General features: G+C 50.2%; 1 protein-coding gene across 1 annotated transcript in view; it reads right to left on the reverse strand.

Moving 5' to 3' along the window:
- LOC148141480 (NACHT, LRR and PYD domains-containing protein 3-like) overlaps positions 1-21,197 on the reverse strand; it is a 93,739-nt gene extending 72,542 nt beyond the window's left edge. The window contains exons 1-3 of the mRNA XM_087978416.1: positions 21,179-21,197; positions 6,098-6,183; positions 645-811 (exon numbers count right to left, since the gene is read on the reverse strand). Coding sequence (XP_087834542.1) covers positions 645-811; positions 6,098-6,107 — 177 coding nt within the window. The 5' untranslated portion in view covers positions 6,108-6,183; positions 21,179-21,197. The remainder of the gene's footprint in view (positions 1-644; positions 812-6,097; positions 6,184-21,178) is intronic.
- Between the last annotated feature and the right edge of the window lie 1,025 nt (positions 21,198-22,222).

Raw genomic sequence — 22,222 nt, forward strand, 5'->3', positions numbered from 1 at the left:
ACCATCTCCGATTTCTCATGGTATATGATTTTAAAATTGCTACGAAAATGTCTATCCGAATCTGGATACGCTTGTGCTCTGGTCTGTAGAGCTCAATGCCATTCTCCCATGTTATCTGACTCATGATGAAAGTGCAGGTTTTTTGCTGGTCCCATCTCGACATGTGAACATCATATTTCTTTAAATTCATTCACAGGATAAAGGAAGCCACTGGCTGCGCCAGCAGTTATTGCCCATTTTTATTTTTCCCAGAGAGCAGCTAAGAGTCAACATTTAAAAATTAAACAAAAAAAGGTTGGTTTAAGCAGAAAAATTAGATATAAGCAAAGAATGGGGGAAGACCCGTCCTGATTTTTGCTGTAAAATGTTGAAGATTTTGTTAAAATTGAAAGCTAAACTTTTCCCGATGACACATATAACAGGCTTAGGAGACACAAGTGACTTATCTGTAGTTCTGAAACTCAGAACTGCAGGTGTTTTTCTTATTTCATGTCTGGGTTTGTTGTAGATGAACGGATGACTGGTGATCCGTTATTAAACTCCAATATTAATACAGCATGAGGCTGTGAGCATTTCCTTTTCTATTATTCTGTAACTGTTATGACTTAGATATTTGGAACCCATTCTGTGCTTCTCCCACTTACCGAATGTTCCTTTCCACTGAAAATCCTCTTATATGTTAACAATGAGCTGACACCATCTACCCCTTCTTCAATCGCCTGTTCAAGTCTGTCCTGGTAAAACTTTGTCAACCAGAATAAATGGTAAGTCTTACATTCTGTCAAGAACTCAATGATTGTGGAGTCTGGATCTGTGAGGACAAATTAATAAAACAAATTATTACCTTTCTAATCAGTTGGATATAATTCCTCTTATACTGAGTAATTAAATATATGTATGAACCACAATATCAAGCACAGTCTTCAAACCTGTACAATCTGCCTGTCCGGTGTTCTTCAAAATTGACCATCTCTGTCAAACATCCTACCTGTGACAGCCTCCTCTGATCACACTGTACATCATTAAGTTTCATTACTTTGACCTTGAAATATGAAATCCAGAGTTCCTTACAAAGTATAATCCTTGTCCAACTTAGTCACTCTTGAACAGCTTTCACAACCTATCAAGAAATGTATTGATCCTTATGTCTTGGCCACACAAATCTCTTTTTTTAAATCTCTACTTTCCATTCATTCAGAAGTTCTGACTTTACTTTTAAAATGTCTGCCACAGATCGCTAGATTTGCAACTTGGTCACAAGTCCCAACAGCACCAACTCCATCAGCAAGGACAGCATCCTCACACCTGTGCCTCACAACCCACTTCACTTCAACAACAAGACCTACAAACAAACCACGGGACGCCTATGGGATCACCAATGTCAGGATTCTTAGCAGAAGCAGTTATGTAGAGATTAGAACGACCAGCCCTTCCCACGATCCAGCCCAAGCTTTGGGTCCGCTGTGTGGATGTCACCTTTGTCATCATGAAACGGAAATAATTAGAAGAAACCCACAAAAACATAAACAACATCCTTACTGGTATAATGTTCACCAAAGAGGAAGACAACAACAACAGACTCCCCTTCCTAGACATTACAATAAAATGCAGAGCCAATGGAGAGCTACAGACCAGCGATTACAGGAAAGCCACACACACTGATCAGACACTGAACTACAGGAGCATCACCCCAACACCCAAAAAAAGGAGCTGCATCATTTCCGGGTACAACAGTGTTACCAGGGGACATAAATTTAAGGTGAAGAGTGGAAGGTATAGGAGGGATGTCAGGGGTAGGTTCTTTAACCAGAGAGTGGTGGGGGCATGGAATGCGCTGCCTGTGGGAGTGGCAGAGTCAGAATCATTGGCGACCTTTAAGCGGCAATTGGATAGGTACATGGATGGGTGCTTAAGCTAGGACAAATGTTCGGCACAACATCGTGGGCCGAAGGGCCTGTTCTGTGCTGTATGTTCTATGTCCTATGACATTATTTAAATGAGCCACAACACACTGCAGCACCCAGGAACTAAGAGAAGTTGAGGAAAAACTCCTGTACAACGCATTCACAAACAACTGGTACCAATAACTGCAGTCTGCCGATTCCTACACAACAGGCCTAAACAAGAAGACACAACACGCCCTGAAACTCTAGCCACCCGGCCATACATTAAAGACGTCTCTGAGATGGCGACCAGACTATTCCGGCCATCAGCATCATGGTAGCCCACAAACCTACCACCACACAAACAGCTCCTGATAAATTTGAAGGACGCTGTACCAACAACCAGCAGAACAAACATCATCAACAAAATACTCTGCAAGGACTACAACAAACACTATATCAGACAGACGGGCAGAAACCCAGATACCAGGATACATGAGCAACTATCACTATATCCATGCACACAGATGAAAAGGGACACCAGTTCGACTGGGACAATCCTGGGACAGGCTAAACAAAGACACACATGGGGATTCCTAGAGGCCTGCCATTCAAACCGGAACTCCATTAACAAACATATTGATTTGGATCCCATTTACCGCACCCTCAGAAAAAGAACCAGAAGTGATTATTACCCACCACAGCAGACCAACACAGATAAATAGCAAGCAGGACAGAACACCAGTGCTTCACTGGAGGCTCACTGATGATGTTGCCTAACATGGTGATGAAACATCTGAAAACAAGCCCACCAGCTCAGTGAGCAAACGTACAACCTAACTTGCACATTTTTGAACTGTGACGGGGAACTGACGCACCTGATGGAAACCCACGCAGACAGGGAGAACATGCAAACTCTACACAGACAATCGCCCAAGGTTGGAATCGAACCCAGGTCCCTAGCACTGTGAGGCAACAGAGTTAACCATTGAGCCACCAGGCTTCCCTGACAGATTTAAACATATATTGTCCTTCCTGTCTCACAGGGTCAAAGTCCCTGTGAGACAGGGACTTTCCAAACAGTGTAATCTCCAATAGCTTTATGAACTGCCTAAGACCTGGATACTTCAGAAGCTCCATCACATCAGGTAACACTCGGCCACTGATTCAAGGTCAGTGTTGGTAGTGGATGGTCCAGTTAATGGTGTGATTGGTAATGTCACTGGGCTGAAGCTAATATGCTGGGACACAGCAGCTGCTGGAAGTTAAGTTCAATTCATTAGTCAGAGCTGGAATTGAAACCTGGACCAGAAACAAACAAACACTGTTTTAAAAAAATTTATCTCATTCACAAATGTCCTTTACAAAAAGCCAAAACTTCCTTAACTGATCTGGCCTGGATATGACTCCACAGACAGTGGTGTGGTCAAATTGGAAATACTGACTGAACTCGCCAAGTCATTCAGTTCAAGGAAATTCGAGATGGGCAATAAATGCCAATGATGCCAACACTCCAATAAAGAATTTTAAAAATCACAGCCGTTCTTTCCCTTCTCTCTGAACTTACTTCAATTACCCAAGAACATGAACACTTCCCACCTACTTAAGACCTTAACCACACTTTGACCTGCCTCACATTCCTCTCCTCAAGCAGACACTGCAAAATAACCCCGAAATCATCAACCCCAAAGCCTTGTCTATTAAGTCTTATGCTTTACTTAAATATTCCTTCTATGAACACAATGTTTTTTCTCTTTAGGAAGGTGCCTTACCCTTCCTGATCTGGTCTACGAGTCCTTCTAATCTACTGACTATAGAATCTCCAACTATTACCTTTTTCCGATTCCTTAATCCACTTGCCTCTCATTGATGGCACACTCAGGGTGGCCACCTTGGTGTCTCACTGTTGTTCAGGAAGACTCTGCTCTGAATCACTACCTTTATCTCCCTTCCAGTCCCAATACCAGTTACAAACCGGACAGTTTCAGCACTCAGGAGCTCCCTTCATCTATGACTGTAACAGCTTTCAATATAGAGTCAGAGTCATACAGTGCAGAAAAGGTACTTGGGTCCATTGAGTCTACACTGACATAACTACCACTAAAAATGCATTAATTCTAATTTCTTGGACTGCCCCCATATCTTTGAATGTTATGATATTTCAAATGCTCATCCAAATATTTTTAAAGGTTGTAAGGTTTCTACTACATTCCAGATGCTCATAACACTCTCAGTGAAAAAGATTTTTCCCAAATTCCCTCTGAATCTTCTGCCCCTTATGCCCTCTTGTGATTAACCCCTCAACCAAGGGAAACAGCTGGTCTCTAATCACCCTGTCTATACCCCCTCAATCTTATCCCCCTCAAATCACGTCCCTGCCTCAGTCTTCTCTGCTTGAAAGAAAACAATCCAAACCGATCGAGTGTCTCCTTATATCTCAATTGCTCCAGTCCAGGCAATATCCTGGTGAACGTCCTCTGTACTCCCTCTAGTGCTAATACATCCTTCTTGCAGTGAGGTGACCGGAACTGCACACAGTGTTCCAGCTGTGGCCTAACTGATACCCTGTACGACCCCAACATTACCTCCTTGCTTTTATACTCTCAGCCACAACTGATGAAACCATCTGCCCTCTTAAATATCTTATTCACATGCTCTGTCGACTGAAGGAATCTGTGAATAATTACCCCAAGATAATCCTCTTAGACTCCCAGTGACCTGCCATTAAGTAATCCCTAATCTTGTTGTTTCTTCGAAAGTGCATCACCTCAGACTTATCAGGTTAAATGTCAACTGCCACTGCCCATCTGACAAACCCATCTATATCTTCTTGCAACCATCTTCTTTACTATTAATCATTCCTGAAGAAAGGCTTATGCCTGAAACGTCGATTCTCCTGCTCCTCGGATGCTGCCTAGCCTGCTGTGTTTTTCCAGCACCACATTTTTCAACTCTGGTCTCCAGCATCTGCCATCCTCACTTTCTCCTCCTTTACTATTAACCACTCTACCAACCTTTGTTGGCTGCAAACTTGCTTAACATCTTGCCCACATTTTCATCTAAATCATTTATGTATATAATAAACAATAAGGGTCCCAGTACTAATCCTTGATTAGGTACACCGCCAGACATTGGGCTCCAGTCACGCAAACAGCCTTCTCCTACTACCCTTTGTGTCCTACTATAAAGCCAGTTTTTGATCCATCTCACCAAGTTTCCCTCAATTCAATGTCCTTTAACCTTCTCAGTTTCCCATATGGGACCCAGCCAAATGCTTTGCTGAAATCTATATAAACTACATCACTTTATTGGTCAGAGTATTGAGTACAGGTGTTGGGAGGTCACGTTGCGGCTGTACAGTACATTGGTTGGAATATTGTGTGCAATTCTGGTCTTCCTATTGGAAAGATGTTGTGAAACTTGAAAGGGTTCAGAAAAGATGGAGGATCTGAGCTATAGGGAAAGGCAGAACAGCCTGGGGCTGTTTTCCCTGGATCATTGGAGGCTGATGGGTGACCTTAAATAGGTTTACAAAATTATGAGGGGCATGGATAGGGTAAATAGGCAAAGTCTTTTCCCTGGGGTCAGGGAGTCCAGAACTAGAGGGCACAGGTTTAGGGCGAGAGGGGAAAGATATGAGAGAGACCTAAGGGGCAACTTTTTTACACAGAGAGTGGTACGTGTATGGAATGAGCTGCCAGAGGAAGTGGTGGAGGCTGGTACAATTGCAACACGTAAAAGGCATCTGGATGGGTATATGAATAGGAATGGTTTAGAGGGATATGGTGCTGGCAGGTGGGACAAGATTGGGTTGGGATATCTGATCGGCATGGACGGGTTGGTCCGAAGGGTCTGTACAGCTCTGATTCTATGACCTGAACTTTCTTCATCCACACACAGAGTTCCTGCAATTTCCTACTTTACCTTCCAGAGCTAACTGAGTTGCAGTTCATCCAGGCCAGGGGATTTGTCCATTTTTAAGCCAGTTAGAGTTTCCATTAACTCCCTGGCTCTTATATCAAACTGTGCAAGTTTCTCATAGTCCCTTTTCCTGAAGTCCATATCTTTTCCAACGTGAAGAACAAAGGTGATTACTCACTTCCCTCTTTCGACACAGCCCATCTTATACCCTCTTCCAGTCCGAACTGCAGGTTGTTGCACGGGTTCAGGTGCCCAGTTCAAGAAAATAAATGCGTCACAACTTGCCAACATACCTGCATCCATGCTAACACTTTGAGAAATGTGGGATGTTCTTCCCTGTTTAGTCCTTCAGCAATGCAGTGACAAGTATTCTCAGATTCTGTAATAGATCCATAACAATAGCTGAGATAAAGAATACTGCAGTGAGGAGAACATGTTCTTGCTAAACAGATCAACCTTCCCTCCTTTCACCGATCATTGAAATTTATAAACTCTCCACATCAGATTTCTTTTTGTTATTCGTTCATGGGATGGGAGTGAGGGTGAGGGGGGGCATAGTGATTAGCACTGGTGCCCAAAGCACCAGGGACCTGGGTTCAATTCAGCCTTGGGCCACCGTCTGTGTATTATCTGCACATTCTGCTCACGTCTGCGTGGGTTTCCTCCCACAGTCCATGTGCAGATCAGGTGAATTGGCCAGACTAAATTACCCATTGTGTTCAATCCATTAGTCAGGGGTAAATGCAAGACAACAGGGTAGGAGAATGGGTCTGGGAGGGTAACTCTTCAGAGGGTCAGTGGAGACTTGTTGGGCCAAATGGCGTGATTCCACACTGTAGGGAATTCTAATCTAAACATCACTAAATAAACCAGTATTCATTGCCCATCCCCAAGTACCCAGATAGCAGAGAAGGGTCAACAACCTTGCTGTGGGTTTGATATCTTGAGTAGACCAGTCGAGAATAGCCGTTCTTTTGCTTATGCCTCCATCCTCCCGGGGTCACACACTGTCTGACCTCACTGGGACCTCCATCCTCCCGGGGTCACACACTGTCTGACCTCACTGGGACCTCCATCCACCCCGGGGTCACACACTGTCTGACCGCTCTCGGACCTCCATCCTCCTGGGTTGGGTCACACACTGTCTGACCTCACTGGGACCTCCATCCTCCCGGGGTCACACACTGTCTGACCTCACTGGGACCTCCATCCACCCCGGGGTCACACACTGTCTGACCGCTCTCGGACCTCCATCCTCCTGGGTTGGGTCACACACTGTCTGACCTCACTGGGACCTCCATCCTCCCGGGGTCACACACTGTCTGACCTCACTGGGACCTCCATCCTCCCGGGGTCACACACTGTCTGACCTCACTGGGACCTCCATCCTCGCCGGGGTCACACACTGTCTGACCTCACTGGGACCTCCATCCTCCCCGGGGTCACACACTGTCTGACCTCTCTGGGACCTCCATCCTCCCGGGGTACACACTTTCTGACCTCACTGGGACCTCCATCCACCCCGGGGTCACACACTGTCTGACCGCTCTCGGACCTCCATCCTCCTGGGTTGGGTCACACACTGTCTGACCTCTCTCGGACCTCCATCCTCCCGGGGTACACACTTTCTGACCTCACTGGGACCTCCATCCACCCTGGGGTCACACACTGTCTGACCGCTCTCGGACCTCCATCCTCCTGGGTTGGGTCACACACAGTCTGACCTCACTGGGACCTCCATCCTCCCTGGGTCACACACTGTCTGACCTCACTGGGACCTCCATCATCCCGGGGTCACACACTGTATGACCTCACTGGGACCTCCATCCTCCCCGGGGTCACACACCGTCTAACCTCACTGGGACCTCCATCCTCCCGGGGTCACACACTGTCTGACCTCACTGGGACCTCCATCTTCCCCGGTGGGTCACACACTGCCTGACTTCTCTGGGACCTCCATCCTCCCGGGGTCACACACTGCCTGACTTCTCTGGGACCTCCATCCTCCCCGGTGGGTCTCACACTGCCTGACTTCTCTGGGACCTCCATCCTCCCGGGGTCACACACTGTCTGACCTCTCTGGGACCTCCATCATCCAGGGGTGTCACACACTGTCTGACCTCACTGGGACCTCCATCCTCCCCGGGGTCACACACCGTCTAACCTCACTGGGACCTCCATCCTCCCGGGGTCACACACTGTCTGACCTCACTGGGACCTCCATCCTCCCCGGTGGGTCACACACTGCCTGACTTCTCTGGGACCTCCATCCTCCCGGGGTCACACACTGCCTGACTTCTCTGGGACCTCCATCCTCCCCGGGGTCACACACCGTCTGACCTCACTGGGACCTCCATCCTCCCGGGGTCACACACTGTCTGACCTCACTGGGACCTCCATCCTCCCCGGTGGGTCACACACTGCCTGACTTCTCTGGGACCTCCATCCTCCCCGGGGTCACACACTGTCTGACCTCACTGGGACCTCCATCCTCCCCAGGAGACACACACTGCCTGACTTCTCTGGGACCTCCATCCTCCCCGGGGTCACACACCATCTGACCTCACTGGGACCTCCATCCTCCCGGGGTCACACACTGTCTGACCTCACTGCGACCTCCATCCTCCCTGGGGGGTCACACACTGTCTGACTTCTCTGGGACCTCCATCCTCCCCGGGGTCACACACCGTCTGACCTCACTGGGACCTCCATCCTCCCGGGGTCACACACTGCCTGACCTCACTGGGATCTCCATCCTCCCCGGGGGGGTCACACAGTCTGACCTCACTGGGACCGCCATCCTCCCGGGGTAACACACTGTCTGACCTCACTGGGACCTCCATCCTCCATCCTCCCCGGGGTCACACACCGTCTGACCTCACTGGGACCTCCATCCTCCCCGGGGTCACACACCGTCTGACCTCTCTGGGACCTCCATCCTCCCGGGGGTACACACTGTCTGACATCACTGGCACCGATGGAGGGGTGGGTGGGGTCACACACTATCTGACCTCACTGGGACCTCCATCCTCCCCGGGGTCACACACCGTCTGACCTCACTGGGACCTCCATCCTCCCCGGGGTCACACACCGTCTGACCTCTCTGGGACCTCCATCCTCCCGGGGGGACACACACTGTCTGATCTCTCTGGGACCTCTATCCTCCTGGAGGGGGGGGTAGGGTCACACACCTTCTGACCTCACTGGGACCTCCTCACTGACTGACCTCACTGGGACTTCCATCCTCTCCGGGGTCACACACTGTCTGACCTCACTGGGACATCCATCCTCCCGGGGGGGTCACACACTGTCTGACCTCACTGGGACCTCCATCCTCTCCGGGGTCACATGCTGTCTGACTTCACTGGGACCTCCACCATCCCGGGGGGTCACACACTGCCTGACCTCTCTGGGACCTCCAGCCTCCTGAGGGGGGACACACTGTCTGACCTCTCTGGAACCTCCATCCTCCCCAGGGTCACTGTGGGATATAGATAAATTAATGTTACTTCTGCAATTCTGCAATTATAATTGATTATATAAAAGTAAATGAACTCACATCAGTGTGTAATTGTTTTAGCCAAGAGCTGAGTCAACAAGAATGGAAACGATGTGGAGGAAATATATAATTGTTTTTGTATTAGCTAAAATTGTATGCCAGAATGAAACGGGACAGCAAAACAATGGTAGATATTAAGGGCGAATAGATAAGATGTTGTGGGGGGTGAAGTTAAGCTAGATACGCCTGTACAAACAGTAGGTATAAACATATGTTTCCCACCTTTACAGAGACACAGGAACAAACCCCAATTAAAAGGGTCATAGGGATCAGAACGGCCTCGGGAAAGGCACAGATGGAGGGGGGAGATAATGATGAAGAAAGAATATGCCTAACAATGACCTACAGCGGGATGAGGTCAAACGGCCTTGTGAGGCCAGAATAAGCATTTTGTCACAGACAAGGCCGGATAAGGCAAGAGATAAACAGGAGTAATGGGGGCCAGTCTTAGGGAAGTGGAAGATGTAAACAGGGGAGGAGCAATGTAAAACAAAAGAAACCAAATTATATAAATATTGTGTATGAATTGAATTTGGGGTGTGTATGTCCTCTGCCTTATAGGCACTGGACATCACACCCTCTCGCAAGTGTAAAATAAAGGACACTGCTGATTCAGATTTTGTCTCGGACTGCAATTATTGAAGTGAGTGAGCTTTGTTTCTCACAATTGGGGGCTGTCCGGGATTTTCTTCCATCGCCGGGGGGAGTGGTTGGCCCTGGACTCTGGGAAGACGCTTCCCGTTCCCCATTGAGGAGCGGTCTCGTGTCCCGGTTTGGTCTGCTCCCTTGGCAACTGGTACGGATCCCACAAGAGAGACATCTGAATCAGACAGTGAGAGGAAGTCGATAGAAAAGGGGCCAGGCAACTCTGTGCACAGACCAAGGTAAGAAAATTGACTTTTAAGTATTGCCTTGGTGGCCGGGATTGAGTTTTAGTAGTTAATAAGGGACTAACGAAGGAACTCAATATGGATTGTGCCGTGGGTAAGGAAAAGCCTCCGGGAGAACAAAAGACGGACAAGGCAATGGAAATGGAGGCGGGGTCCCTTACAACATACCTCCAGAAAGTCCGTTGGGCAGGATGTTGTGGAATTGGCAAAATAATACTTGTACAAGGGAAAAAGATGATTAAATATTGTCGCTTTGTATGGACTAAGGAATCCATTCTTCGTCCCGCCGTCTTCTGGCCAAAGTACAGATCGGACGAAGACTGGGTTTGTAAATATCTGAATTTATATGTCAATGAGTGAGAGAGAGAAAGAGAATGAAAAAAGCTGTACAGCTGGTAGAAAGTTTAACCCTTTCTGATTTGGTTTGAGTGAACATTTGTTTGTTGGTGATTGAATGTTTGTGTTTTATTCCCTGGAGCTTGAGTTCCAGGACTGTTTTGAATCTGATTTTTATTATGGAAACTTAACATGATTTCTTTTAAGGTTAAGGATTCTATAGAGATTATGACAAAAAGAATGATAACTCCTGTTCTTTTTACAGGTCATGACTGCCTTACTATCAGTTTCTAACTAATCTCTTTTATCTTTACATAAAAGCAATTTATGGAGGACAGTTGAAGTTTCAGTTCAACATTAGATTGTAGTAAAAACGAAACTCCTATGGTTAATATCTGTGACCTTGGATTCGGCCATTGTTCATGCATTAGAAGTTTTTTTTTTAAACTTGAATAGACAAATTCTTTTAAGGCAGCTCTGATTATTTCACGACCTATAGTATTGTAATTGAGCAATGATTGGTCAGGACTACTTAAGAAAACTAATTTTGGATTTAAATTAAGGGACTAAAACTGGGTGATTACAGTGGATTTCAAAATTAGGAACTGTATGCATTTTACATTTTAAATATTAAAAACTGAATAAATGAACATAAATATATAAATATATTTACAAGTTTGGAACAGGCTTTAAAGTTAGTCAAGCATGAATTGATGGGGAGCTAGAAATATTGCAATATTTCTTTAAAAAAGAAAAAGGGGAAGAACGTAATGACTTATCCCCTTCGGGAGGTACCAATAGGGGACAAAGAGATTGGGTTTGTGAGTGCCCCCCTCACCAGTGGGGAGATCAGAACATTTAAAAAGGAAATGAAGGTCCTGGTTGAGGATCCGGTAGGGTTGTCTGAACAAATTGATCAAATTTTGGGGCCCAGTCTGTATACATGGGCTGAGTTAATGTCTATTTTGAATATACTATTTGCTGGGCAGGAAAGGGGACTTATATGGGGAGCAGCCATTAAAATATGGGACAGGGAACACCAGATTGGAGATGGGGATGCTGAAAGGGAGAGACGAAGTTTCCCCTCAGAGATCCCCAGTGGGAAAACCAAAACCCGGTGCATAGAGAAGAAATGAGGGAATTGAAAGACCTGATTCTAAAAGGAATAAGAGAGGCAGTTCCGAAGTCGCAGTATCTGACTAAAGCCTTTGAAGTTAGACAGGAGAAAGATGAGACTCCCTCAGCTTTCTTGCAAAGATTAAGAGACTCAATGCAGAAATATTCTGGAATGAACCCTGAGGACCCAGTGGCACAGGGTCTTTTGAAAGTATATTTTGTGACAAAGGCATGGCCAGACATACAGAGAAAGATACAGAAGATAGAAGGGTGGGGCGAAAAACCATTAGATGAATTATTAAGAGAGGCACAGAAAGTGTTTGTAAAGAGAGAGGATGAGAGACAAAAACAGAAGGCGAAAATGATGGTAGCTACAGTTGATGAGGTAGTTAAGAGGAGAATGGAACCAATATTGAGCAACCGGAGCGGCGGGAGGCAGCATGTAGGACAGAGAGGGAGAGGGAGAGGGAGAGGGAGAGGGAGAGGGAGAGGGAGAGCATTTGATAGAGGGTTCGAGCGACAGGGGCAGAGATGGAGGTCTCCACAGGCAGGATGTTATTATTGCGGAAAGATAGGGCATTTAAGCGGGAGTGTCCTGATCTACAAAGGGAAGAAAGGGCAATTCCGCTTATGAATTTTGATGAAGAATAGGGGTGTCAGGGGTTCCTGCCCTCGGGGGCCCACCAGGAACCCTTGATAAACTTGAAGGTGGGACCCTGTAGGGAAGAGGTAGTCTTCCTCGTAGATACGGGGGCAGCACAGTCATTGCTGAATTTTAAACCAAAGAAAGTAGAAATGTCGACACCGTCAATTACTATTTCGGGGGTAAAAGGGGAAGGATTTACTGTTCCAGTATTTGAACTATGATGATAGAAGGTCCTAAGGATAGGATCACAGGGGAACTGCTGTATATCCCTGATATAGGAAGTAACTTACTAGGGAGAGACTTAATTATCCTCTTAGGACTGGAGATTGGAATTCAGGAAAAAGAATTAGTTGTACAAATGGCAATGTTGACAGAGGATAGAGAGAGAGAGATAGACCCTATTGTATGGGCTAGGGAAGGGAATCGTGGAGGACTACAGATCCCTCCCCTTGAAGTAAATTTAAAAAGGAAAGGAGATATTGTCAGTGAGCGACAATATCCCATTTCCATAGAAGGTAAACGAGGACTGCAGCCAGTAATTGAGGGACTGATTAGAGATGGACTGTTGGAGCCATGTATGTTTCCTTATAATACCCCAATTCTACCAGTATGGAAATCTGATGGAACTTATCGATTGGTGCAGGATTTGAGAACATTAAATCGAATAGTACAGATCAGGCACCCAGTGGTGCCAAACCCCTACACGTTATTAAGTAAGGTCCCTCATGACCACAGATGGTTTAGTGTGATAGATTTAAAGGATACCTTTTGGGCTTGTCCCTTGGCGGAGGAAAGATTTAGGACTATTCCCCTATGGGGAATTCGACTGGGACAACACTACTATCATAGGGCAAGCCAGACAGAGAACAGCCAGGGAATTCCTAGAGGCATGGCATTCATCCTCAAACTCCATCAACAAACACATCGACCTGGACCCAATATACCAACCACTACAGCGGACAGCTGAAACTGACAACCGGAAGCGGCAGGGACAGACCACTATAAACACCGGAGGAAACATCAAAGAAGCGCTTTGCAGGAGGCTCCCAAGCACTGATGATGTCGCCTAGCCAGGGGACAAAACGTTTGCAACAAAAACTTCCAGCTCGGCGAACAGAACCACAACAACGAGCACCAGAGCTACAAATCTTCGCACAAACTTTGAACTATTCCCCTATGAAATCTTATTTGGATTACCTTATCTGGGAACGAATGGAGAATTGCCAATTCCCGAAACTAAAGATTTGTTTTTAAAGAAGTATATACTGGGCTTGTTCTCCTCTTTGTCTTTCCTCAGGAAACAGGGTTTATTGGCACAGACTCCACCCCTTGAATTCACCGTTCATCCCATCCGGCCAGGAGATTGGGTCTTAGTAAAATCATGGAGAGAGACTAAATTGCAGCCAGACTGGGAAGGGCCGTACCAGGCTCTTTTGACCACCGAAACGGCAATAAGGACGGCGGAGAAAGGCTGGACTCACTACACTTAGATCAAAGGGCCTGTGGACCCTCCAGTGGAGGAAGAAGTCTGGACAGCCGAATCAACGCAAGACCCGCTGAAACTCAGACTAAAGAGACTTTGAGTAACTGATTGTACAGTAGCGACGCGAGCGCGGGATTATTTCTGTAAGATTGTATATTAAGTCTTTTTGTGCTTCAGCATGATGATTAGAATACTGGGAATGTTTAGAGTTATGATGCTAGCCCTCTTGGTATTGGGATATTGTCAAATATCATTTTCATATGTATTATTAACTGTTAATAATCCACAAGTAATAGACGCTGATGCATGCAGCTTAGTAAATTGTGGGGATGTAGATAATCAGAGACAGTACCGCAGCTCTGAGATACACCTTGAGTCCTATGGGGATGGCCTTGGGAATGGTACTTGGTATAATGGTCTCGTCACAGTACACCGGGCCCCCTTCCGACCAGCTCGCGATTGTCCCGATAAAAAGTGTAACCCAATATACCTAACGATAAAGAAAACCACATGGCACGAAGCAATTCTGGGAGGGGGGCACCTATGAGATACAATTAAATGAAACATTTGGGATAGAAATGAAAGCAAATGGGAAGGATTTCTTGGGCTGTTGTTTTTGAATTAGTTTAGGACAGGGAAAATGGGTAGAACTACTGGATAATGAGATACAACCTTTCACCCGTCCCACTGATCCTAAAGTAGTAAAAATTATAGAGGTAAAGGACTTGAAACAGACTATCGAAATAGAAACTGGGTACGAGGATGCAAATGCCTGGGTTGAATGGGTAAAGTATACTGTAAAAAGTCTGAACAAAAGCAATTGCTATGGATGTGCCTCCAGTAGGCCAGTGGCCCAGGTGGTTCCCTTTCCGCTCGGGTGGAAGCGAGACAGGAAGAGCATGAAATGTATGATAGCCCTGTATCAGGATGAGACTGCATGGAATGATAGGAATTGTACCTCCCTATCTCTGATGTTCCCTCCCTTGGAGAAGATAGATGCAAAAGTCCCCCCCACATTTTCTGCCGCAGTTGGACATCACACGTTGTGTGTGCGTAGACAAGATACAAGTCGGTCGAGAGATTTGGGGAGCTGAAATTATGGACAGAGATTAAGAATGTCACCAAAACGGAGAAAGGAGGGAACTACTCAGCACTAAAGTTTCCCCGAGTGGATCTGTGGTGGTACTGTGGAGGCAAAATACTGAGACCCTCCCTCCCTCCGGATTGGAGAGGGATATGTGCATTTGTACAATTGGCAATTCCATTTACCCTGGCATTTGAGAAGGAAAAGGTAGTAGGGAAAAAGGGAAGGGGTAAGAGATCACTGTTAGATACTTCTTTCGATGACAGGATTTATCTTGATTCGGTAGGAGTTCCTTGGGGGGGGGTATCTGATGAATTCAAGGCTCGCAACCAGATTGCAGCAGGTTTTGAGTCAGCTCTCTTTTGGTGGGTAACAATTAATAAAAATGTAGATTGGATAACTTACATTTTCTATAATCAACAGCGATTTATAAATTATACAAGAGATGCGGTTAAAGGAATATCAGACCAGCTTGATGCGACAAGGAGGATGGCATGGGAGAACAGAATGGCCCTTGATATGATTTTAGCAGAAAAAGTGTGTGTGTGTGACGTTAGGAGGAAGCTGTTGTACCTTTATTCCTAATAACACTGCACCTGATGGTTCAATTACTCAGGCCTTAAGGGGATTGACTACCTAAGCAGAGGAACTGGCTGAGAATTCAGGAGTAGACACATCTCTCACGGGATGGCTTGAACCCTGGTTTGGAAAATGGAAGGGGGTGGTAGTTTCCATCCTTACTTCCCTGATAGTAGTAGTCGGGATATTGGTGGCCATTGGCTGTTGTATCATACCCTGGGACCTCCATCCTCCTGGGGTGGGGTGGGGCGGGGCGGAGGCGGGGGGGGGGGGAGTCACACGCCGACTGACCTCACTGGGACCGACTCTCAGGGGTACACACTGTCTGACCTCACTAGGACCTTCAACCTCCTGGGGGACAAACACACTGTCTGACCTCTCTGGGACCGCCATCCTCCCCGGGGTCATACACTGACCTCTCTGGGACCTCCATCCTCCCGGGGTCACACACTGTCTGACCTCTCTGGGACCTCCATCCTCCCGGGGTCACACACTGTCTGACCTCTCTGGGACCTCCATCCTCCCCGGGGTCACACACTGTCTGACCTCTCTGGGACCTCCATCCTCCCGGGGTCACACACTGTCTGACCTCTCTGGGATCTCCATCCTCCCCGGGGTCATACACTGTCTGACCTCTCTGGGACCTCCATCCTCACGGGGTCTCACACTGTCTGACCTCTCTGGGACCTCCATCCTCCCCGGGGTCACACACTGTCTGACCTCTCTGGGACCTCCATCCTCCCGGTGGGACACACACAGTCTGACCTCTCTGGGACCTCCATCCTCCCGGTGGGACACACACTGTCTGACCTCTCTGGGACCTCCATCCTCCCCGGGGTCATACACTGTCTGACCTCTCTGGGAGCTCCATCCTCCTGGGGTCACACACTGTCTGACCTCACTGGGACCTCCATCCTCCCCAGGAGACACACACTGCCTGACCTCTCTGGGACCTCCATTCTTCCAGGGGGTCACACACTGTCTGACCTCTCTGGGACCTCCATCCTCCCCGGGGTCATACACTGTCTGACCTCACTGGGACCTCCATTCTTCCAGGGGGTCACACACTGTCTGACCTCTCTGGGACCTCCATCCTCCCCGGGGTCATACACTGTCTGACCTCTCTGGAACCTCCATCCTCCCTGGGGTCATACACTGTCTGACCTCTCTGGGAGCTCCATCCTCCTGGGGTCACACACTGTCTGACATCTCTGGGACCTCCATCCTCCCAGTGGGACACACACTGTCTGACCTCTCTGGGACCTCCATTCTTCCAGGGGGTCACACACTGCCTGACCTCTCTGGGACCTCCATCCTCCCCGGGGTCACACACTGTCTGACCTCTCTGGGACCTCCATCCTCCCCGGGGTCATACACTGTCTGACCTCTCTGGGACCTCCATCCTCCCCGGGGTCATACACTGTGAACCTCTCTGGGACCTCCATCCTCCCCGGGGTCACACACTGTCTGACCGCTCTCGGACCTCCACCCTCCCGGGGGGGTCACACACTGTCTGACCTCTCTGGGACTTCCACCCTCCCGGGGGGTCACACACTGTCTGACCTCTCTGGGTCCTCCACCCTCCCGGGGGGTCACACACTGTCTGACCTCTCTGGGACCTCCACCCTCCCGGGGGGTCACACACTGTCTGACCTCACTGCGACCTCCATCCTCCCCAGGAGACACACACTTTCTGACCTCTCTGGGATTTCCATCCTCCTGGGAGGTCACACACTGTCTGACCTCACTGGGACCTCTGTCCTCCCCAGGAGACACACACTGCCTGACCTCTCTGGGACATCCATCCTCCCGGTGGGACACACACTGTCTGACCTCACTGCGACCTCCATCCTCCTCAGGGTCACACACTGTCTGACCTTACTGGGACCTCCATCCTCCCCGGGGTCACACACTGTCTGACTTTACTGGGACCGCCATCCTCCCCAGGAGACACACACTGCCTGACCTCTCTGGGACCTCCATTCTCCCAGGGGGTCACACACTGTCTGACCTTACTGGGACCGCCATCCTCCCCAGGAGACACACACGGCCTGACCTCTCTGGGACCTCCATCCTCCCGGGGGGGTCATACACTGTCTGACCTTACTGGGACCTCCATCCTCCCGGTGGGACACACACTGTCTGACCTCTCTGGGAGCTCCATTCTCCCAGGGGGTCACACACTGTCTGACCTCATTGGGACCTCCATCCTCCCCAGGAGACACACATTGCCTGACCTCTCTGGGACCTCCATTCTTTCAGGGGGTCACACACTGTCTGACCTCTCTGGGACCTCCATCCTCCCCGGGGTCATACACTGTCTGACCTCTCTGGGACCTCCATCCTCCCCGGGGTCATACACTGTCTGACCTCTCTGGAACCTCCATCCTCCCCGGGGTCATACACTGTCTGACCTCTCTGGGAGCTCCATCCTCCTGAGGTCACACACTGTCTGACCTCTCTGGGACCTCCATCCTCCCCAGGGGGTCACACACTGTCTGACCTCTCTAGGACCTCCATCCTCTCCGGGGTCATACACTGTCTGACCTCACTGGGACCTCCATCCTCCTGGGGTCACACACTGTCTGACCTCTCTGGGACCTCCATCCTCCCGGGGTCACACACTGTCTGACCTCTCTGGGACCTCCATCCTCCCGGGGTCACACACTGTCTGACCTCTCTGGGACCTCCATCCTCCAGGGGCGTCACACACTGTCTGACCTCACTGGGACCTCCATCCTCCCGGGGTCACACACTGTCTGACCTCACTGGGACCTCCATCCTCCTGGGGTCACACACTGTCTGACCTCTCTGGGACCTCCATCCTCCCGGGGTCACACACTGTCTGACCTCTCTGGGATCTCCATCCTCCCGGGGTCACACACTGTCTGACCTCACTGGGATCTCCATCCTCTCGGGGTCACACACTGTCTGACCTCACTGGGACCTCCATCCTCCCCGGGGTCACACACTGTCTGACCTCTCTGGGATCTCCATCCTCTCGGGGTCACACACTGTCTGACCTCTCTGGGACCTCCATCCTCCCGGGGTCACACACTGTCTGACCTCTCTGGGATCTCCATCCTCCCGGGGTCACACACTGTCTGACCTCACTGGGATCTCCATCCTCTCGGGGTCACACACTGTCTGACCTCACTGGGACCTCCATCCTCCCCGGGGTCACACACTGTCTGACCTCTCTGGGATCTCCATCCTCTCGGGGTCACACACTGTCTGACCTCTCTGGGACCTCCATCCTCCCGGGGTCACACACTGTCTGACCTCTCTGGGACCTCCTCCTCCCGGGGTCACAGACTGTCTGACCTCTCTGGGACCTCCATCCTCCCCGGGGTCTCACACTGTCTGACCTCTCTGGGACCTCCATCCTCCCGGGGTCACACACTGTCTGACCTCTCTGGGACCTCCTCCTCCCGGGGTCACACACTGTCTGACCTCTCTGGGACCTCCATCCTCCCGGGGTCACACACTGTCTGACCTCCCTGGGACCTCCATCCTCCCCGGGGTCACACACTGTCTGACCTCACTGGGACCTCCATCCTCCCCGGGGTCACACACTGTCTGACCTCTCTGGGACCTCCATCCTTCAGGGGGGTCACACACTGTCTGACCTCACTGGGACCTCCATCCTCCCGGGGTCACACACTGTCTGACCTCACTGGGACCTCCATCCTCCCGGGGTCATACACTGTCTGACCTCACTGGGACCTCCATCCTCCCGGGGTCACACATTGTCTGACCTCACTGGGACCTCCATCCTCCCAGGGTCACACACTGTCTGACCTCTCTGGGACCTCCATCCTCCCGGGGTCACACACTGTCTGACCTCTCTGGGACCTCCATCCTCCCCGGGGTCATACACTGTCTGACCTCACTGGGACCTCCATCCTCCCGGGGTCACACACTGTCTGACCTCTCTGGGACCTCCATTCTCTCGGGGTCACACACTGTCTGACCTCACTGGGACCTCCATCCTCCTGGGGTCACACACTGTCTGACCTCTCTGGGACCTCCATTCTCTCGGGGTCACACACTGTCTGACCTCTCTGGGACCTCCATCCTCCCCGGGGTCACACACTGTCTGACCTCTCTGGGACCTCCATCCTCCCGGGGTCATACACTGTCTGACCTCTCTGGGACCTCCATCCTCCCGGGGTCACACACTGTCTGACCTCTCTGGGACCTCCATCCTCCTGGGGTCACACACTGTCTGACCTCTCTGGGACCTCCATTCTCTCGGGGTCACACACTGTCTGACCTCTCTGGGACCTCCATCCTCCCCGGGGGGTCACACACTGTCTGACCTCACTGGGACCTCCATCCTCCCGGGGTCACACACTGTCTGACCTCTCTGGGACCTCCATCCTCCCGGGGTCACACACTGTCTGACCTCTCTGGGATCTCCATCCTCTCGGGGTCACACACTGTCTGACCTCACTGGGACCTCCATCCTCCCGGGGTCACACACTGTCTGACCTCACTGGGACCTCCATCCTCCCGGGGTCACACACTGTCTGACCTCTCTGGGACCTCCTCCTCCCGGGGTCACACACTGTCTGACCTCTCTGGGACCTCCATCCTCCCGGGGTCACACACTGTCTGACCTCACTGGGACCTCCATCCTCCCGGGGTCACACACTGTCTGACCTCACTGGGACCTCCATCCTCCCGGGGTCACACACTGTCTGACCTCTCTGGGACCTCCTCCTCCCGGGGTCACACACTGTCTGACCTCTCTGGGACCTCCATCCTCCCGGGGTCACACACTGTCTGACCTCACTGGGACCTCCATCCTCCCGGGGTCACAGACTGTCTGACCTCTCTGGGACCTCCATCCTCCCCGGGGTACACACTGTCTGACCTCACTGGGACCTCCATCCTCCCGGGGTCACACACTGTCTGACCTCACTGGGACCTCCATCCTCCCCGGGGTCACACACTGTCTGACCTCTCTGGGACCTCCATCCTCCCGGGGTCACACACTGTCTGACCTCTCTGGGACCTCCATCCTCCCGGGGTCACACACTGTCTGACCTCACTGGGACCTCCTCCTCCCGGGGTCACACACTGTCTGACCTCTCTGGGACCTCCATTCTCTCGGGGTCACACACTGTCTGACCTCTCTGGGACCTCCATCCTCCCGGGGTCACACACTGTCTGACCTCACTGGGACCTCCTCCTCCCGGGGTCACACACTGTCTGACCTCTCTGGGACCTCCATTCTCTCGGGGTCACACACTGTCTGACCTCTCTGGGACCTCCATCCTCCCCGGGGTCACACACTGTCTGACCTCACTGGGACCTCCATCCTCCCGGGGTCACACACTGTCTGACCTCTCTGGGACCTCCATCCTCCCGGGGTCACACACTGTCTGACCTCTCTGGGACCTCCATCCTCTCGGGGTCACACACTGTCTGACCTCTCTGGGACCTCCATCCTCTCGGGGTCACACACTGTCTGACCTCTCTGGGACCTCCATCCTCCCGGGGTCACACACTGTCTGACCTCTCTGGGATCTCCATCCTCCTGAAAAGTGAAAGTTGGTACTTTTTCCTTCAAACCATTAGATTCCCGGACCAGTCTGTGTTTATAATAACATTACAGCGTGACCACATATCCTCACGGTAACCTTCCCAGAAACAACATTCATCTCATTTCTCACCGTCTGCACAAGACACCCGGAAATCTCCCGCTGACTGTAGCAAACACCAGCTTCCGGGTCCGCGTGGGCGTGGGCGGGGCTTCAGTCACCCGCTTTTCCGATTCGCCCACCAAGCTGCCACTCTACACTTTCAGTAGCCAATAGGAGGCCGAGGCGGCCCTTTGTCGTCACTGCGCGGGAGTTCTGAATGGTGATCTCTGAAAGGAGTGGGGTGGGCATTGGTATCAAATTGGAATGAGGGAGAGTGGGGCAGGTTAATGGAAATTCTGAAGCCGGGTCACTGATCTGCAACGTTTCGTCTGAGTTTCCCCCACAGATGCTGCCAGATCTGCTGACATTTTCCAGCAATTTCAGATTTTTCTTTTGATGTTCCAGCATCTACAGTTTTTTTTTGGAAGATTAGATTCCCAACAGCATGGAAACAGGCCCTTCAGCCCAACAAGTCCACACTGGCCCTCCAAAGAGTAACCCACCCAGACCCATTTCCCTCTGACTAATGCACCAAAGGCTATGGGTAATTTAGAAATGGCCAATTCACACGGTGGCACAGTGGTTAGCACTGCTGCCTCACAGCGCCAGAGACCCGGGTTCCCGCCTCAGGCAACTGTCTGTGTGGAGTTTGCACGTTCGCCCCGTGTCTGCGTGGATTTCCTCTGGGTGCTCTGATTTCCTCCCACAGTCCAAAAATGTGCAGGTTCGGTGAATTGGCCATGCTAAATTGCCCGTAGTGTTAGGTGAAGGGGTAAATGTAGGGAATGGGTCTGGGTGGGTTGCTCTTCAGAGGGTCAGTGTGGACTTGTGGGGCCGAAGGGCCTGTTTCCACACTGTAAGTAATCTAATCTTCGGACTGTGGAAGGAAGCTGAAGCACCTGGAGGAAACCCACACAGACAGTTGCCTAAGACTGGAATTGAACCTGGGTTCCTGGTGCTGTGACTCAGTAGTGCTAACCACTGAGCCATCGTGCCACATCATTCTTTGGTTCTTTTTGTTGAGGTTCAGTGGAGACCAGAGAATGAGGGAGCGAAGTAGAGAAAGAGAGAAGG

This window comes from Chiloscyllium plagiosum, unplaced genomic scaffold (genome assembly GCF_037043375.1).
Source record: "Chiloscyllium plagiosum isolate Xiang-an unplaced genomic scaffold, Cpla_swu_hap1 HiC_scaffold_33, whole genome shotgun sequence".
NCBI classification, from domain to species: Eukaryota; Metazoa; Chordata; class Chondrichthyes; order Orectolobiformes; family Hemiscylliidae; genus Chiloscyllium; species Chiloscyllium plagiosum.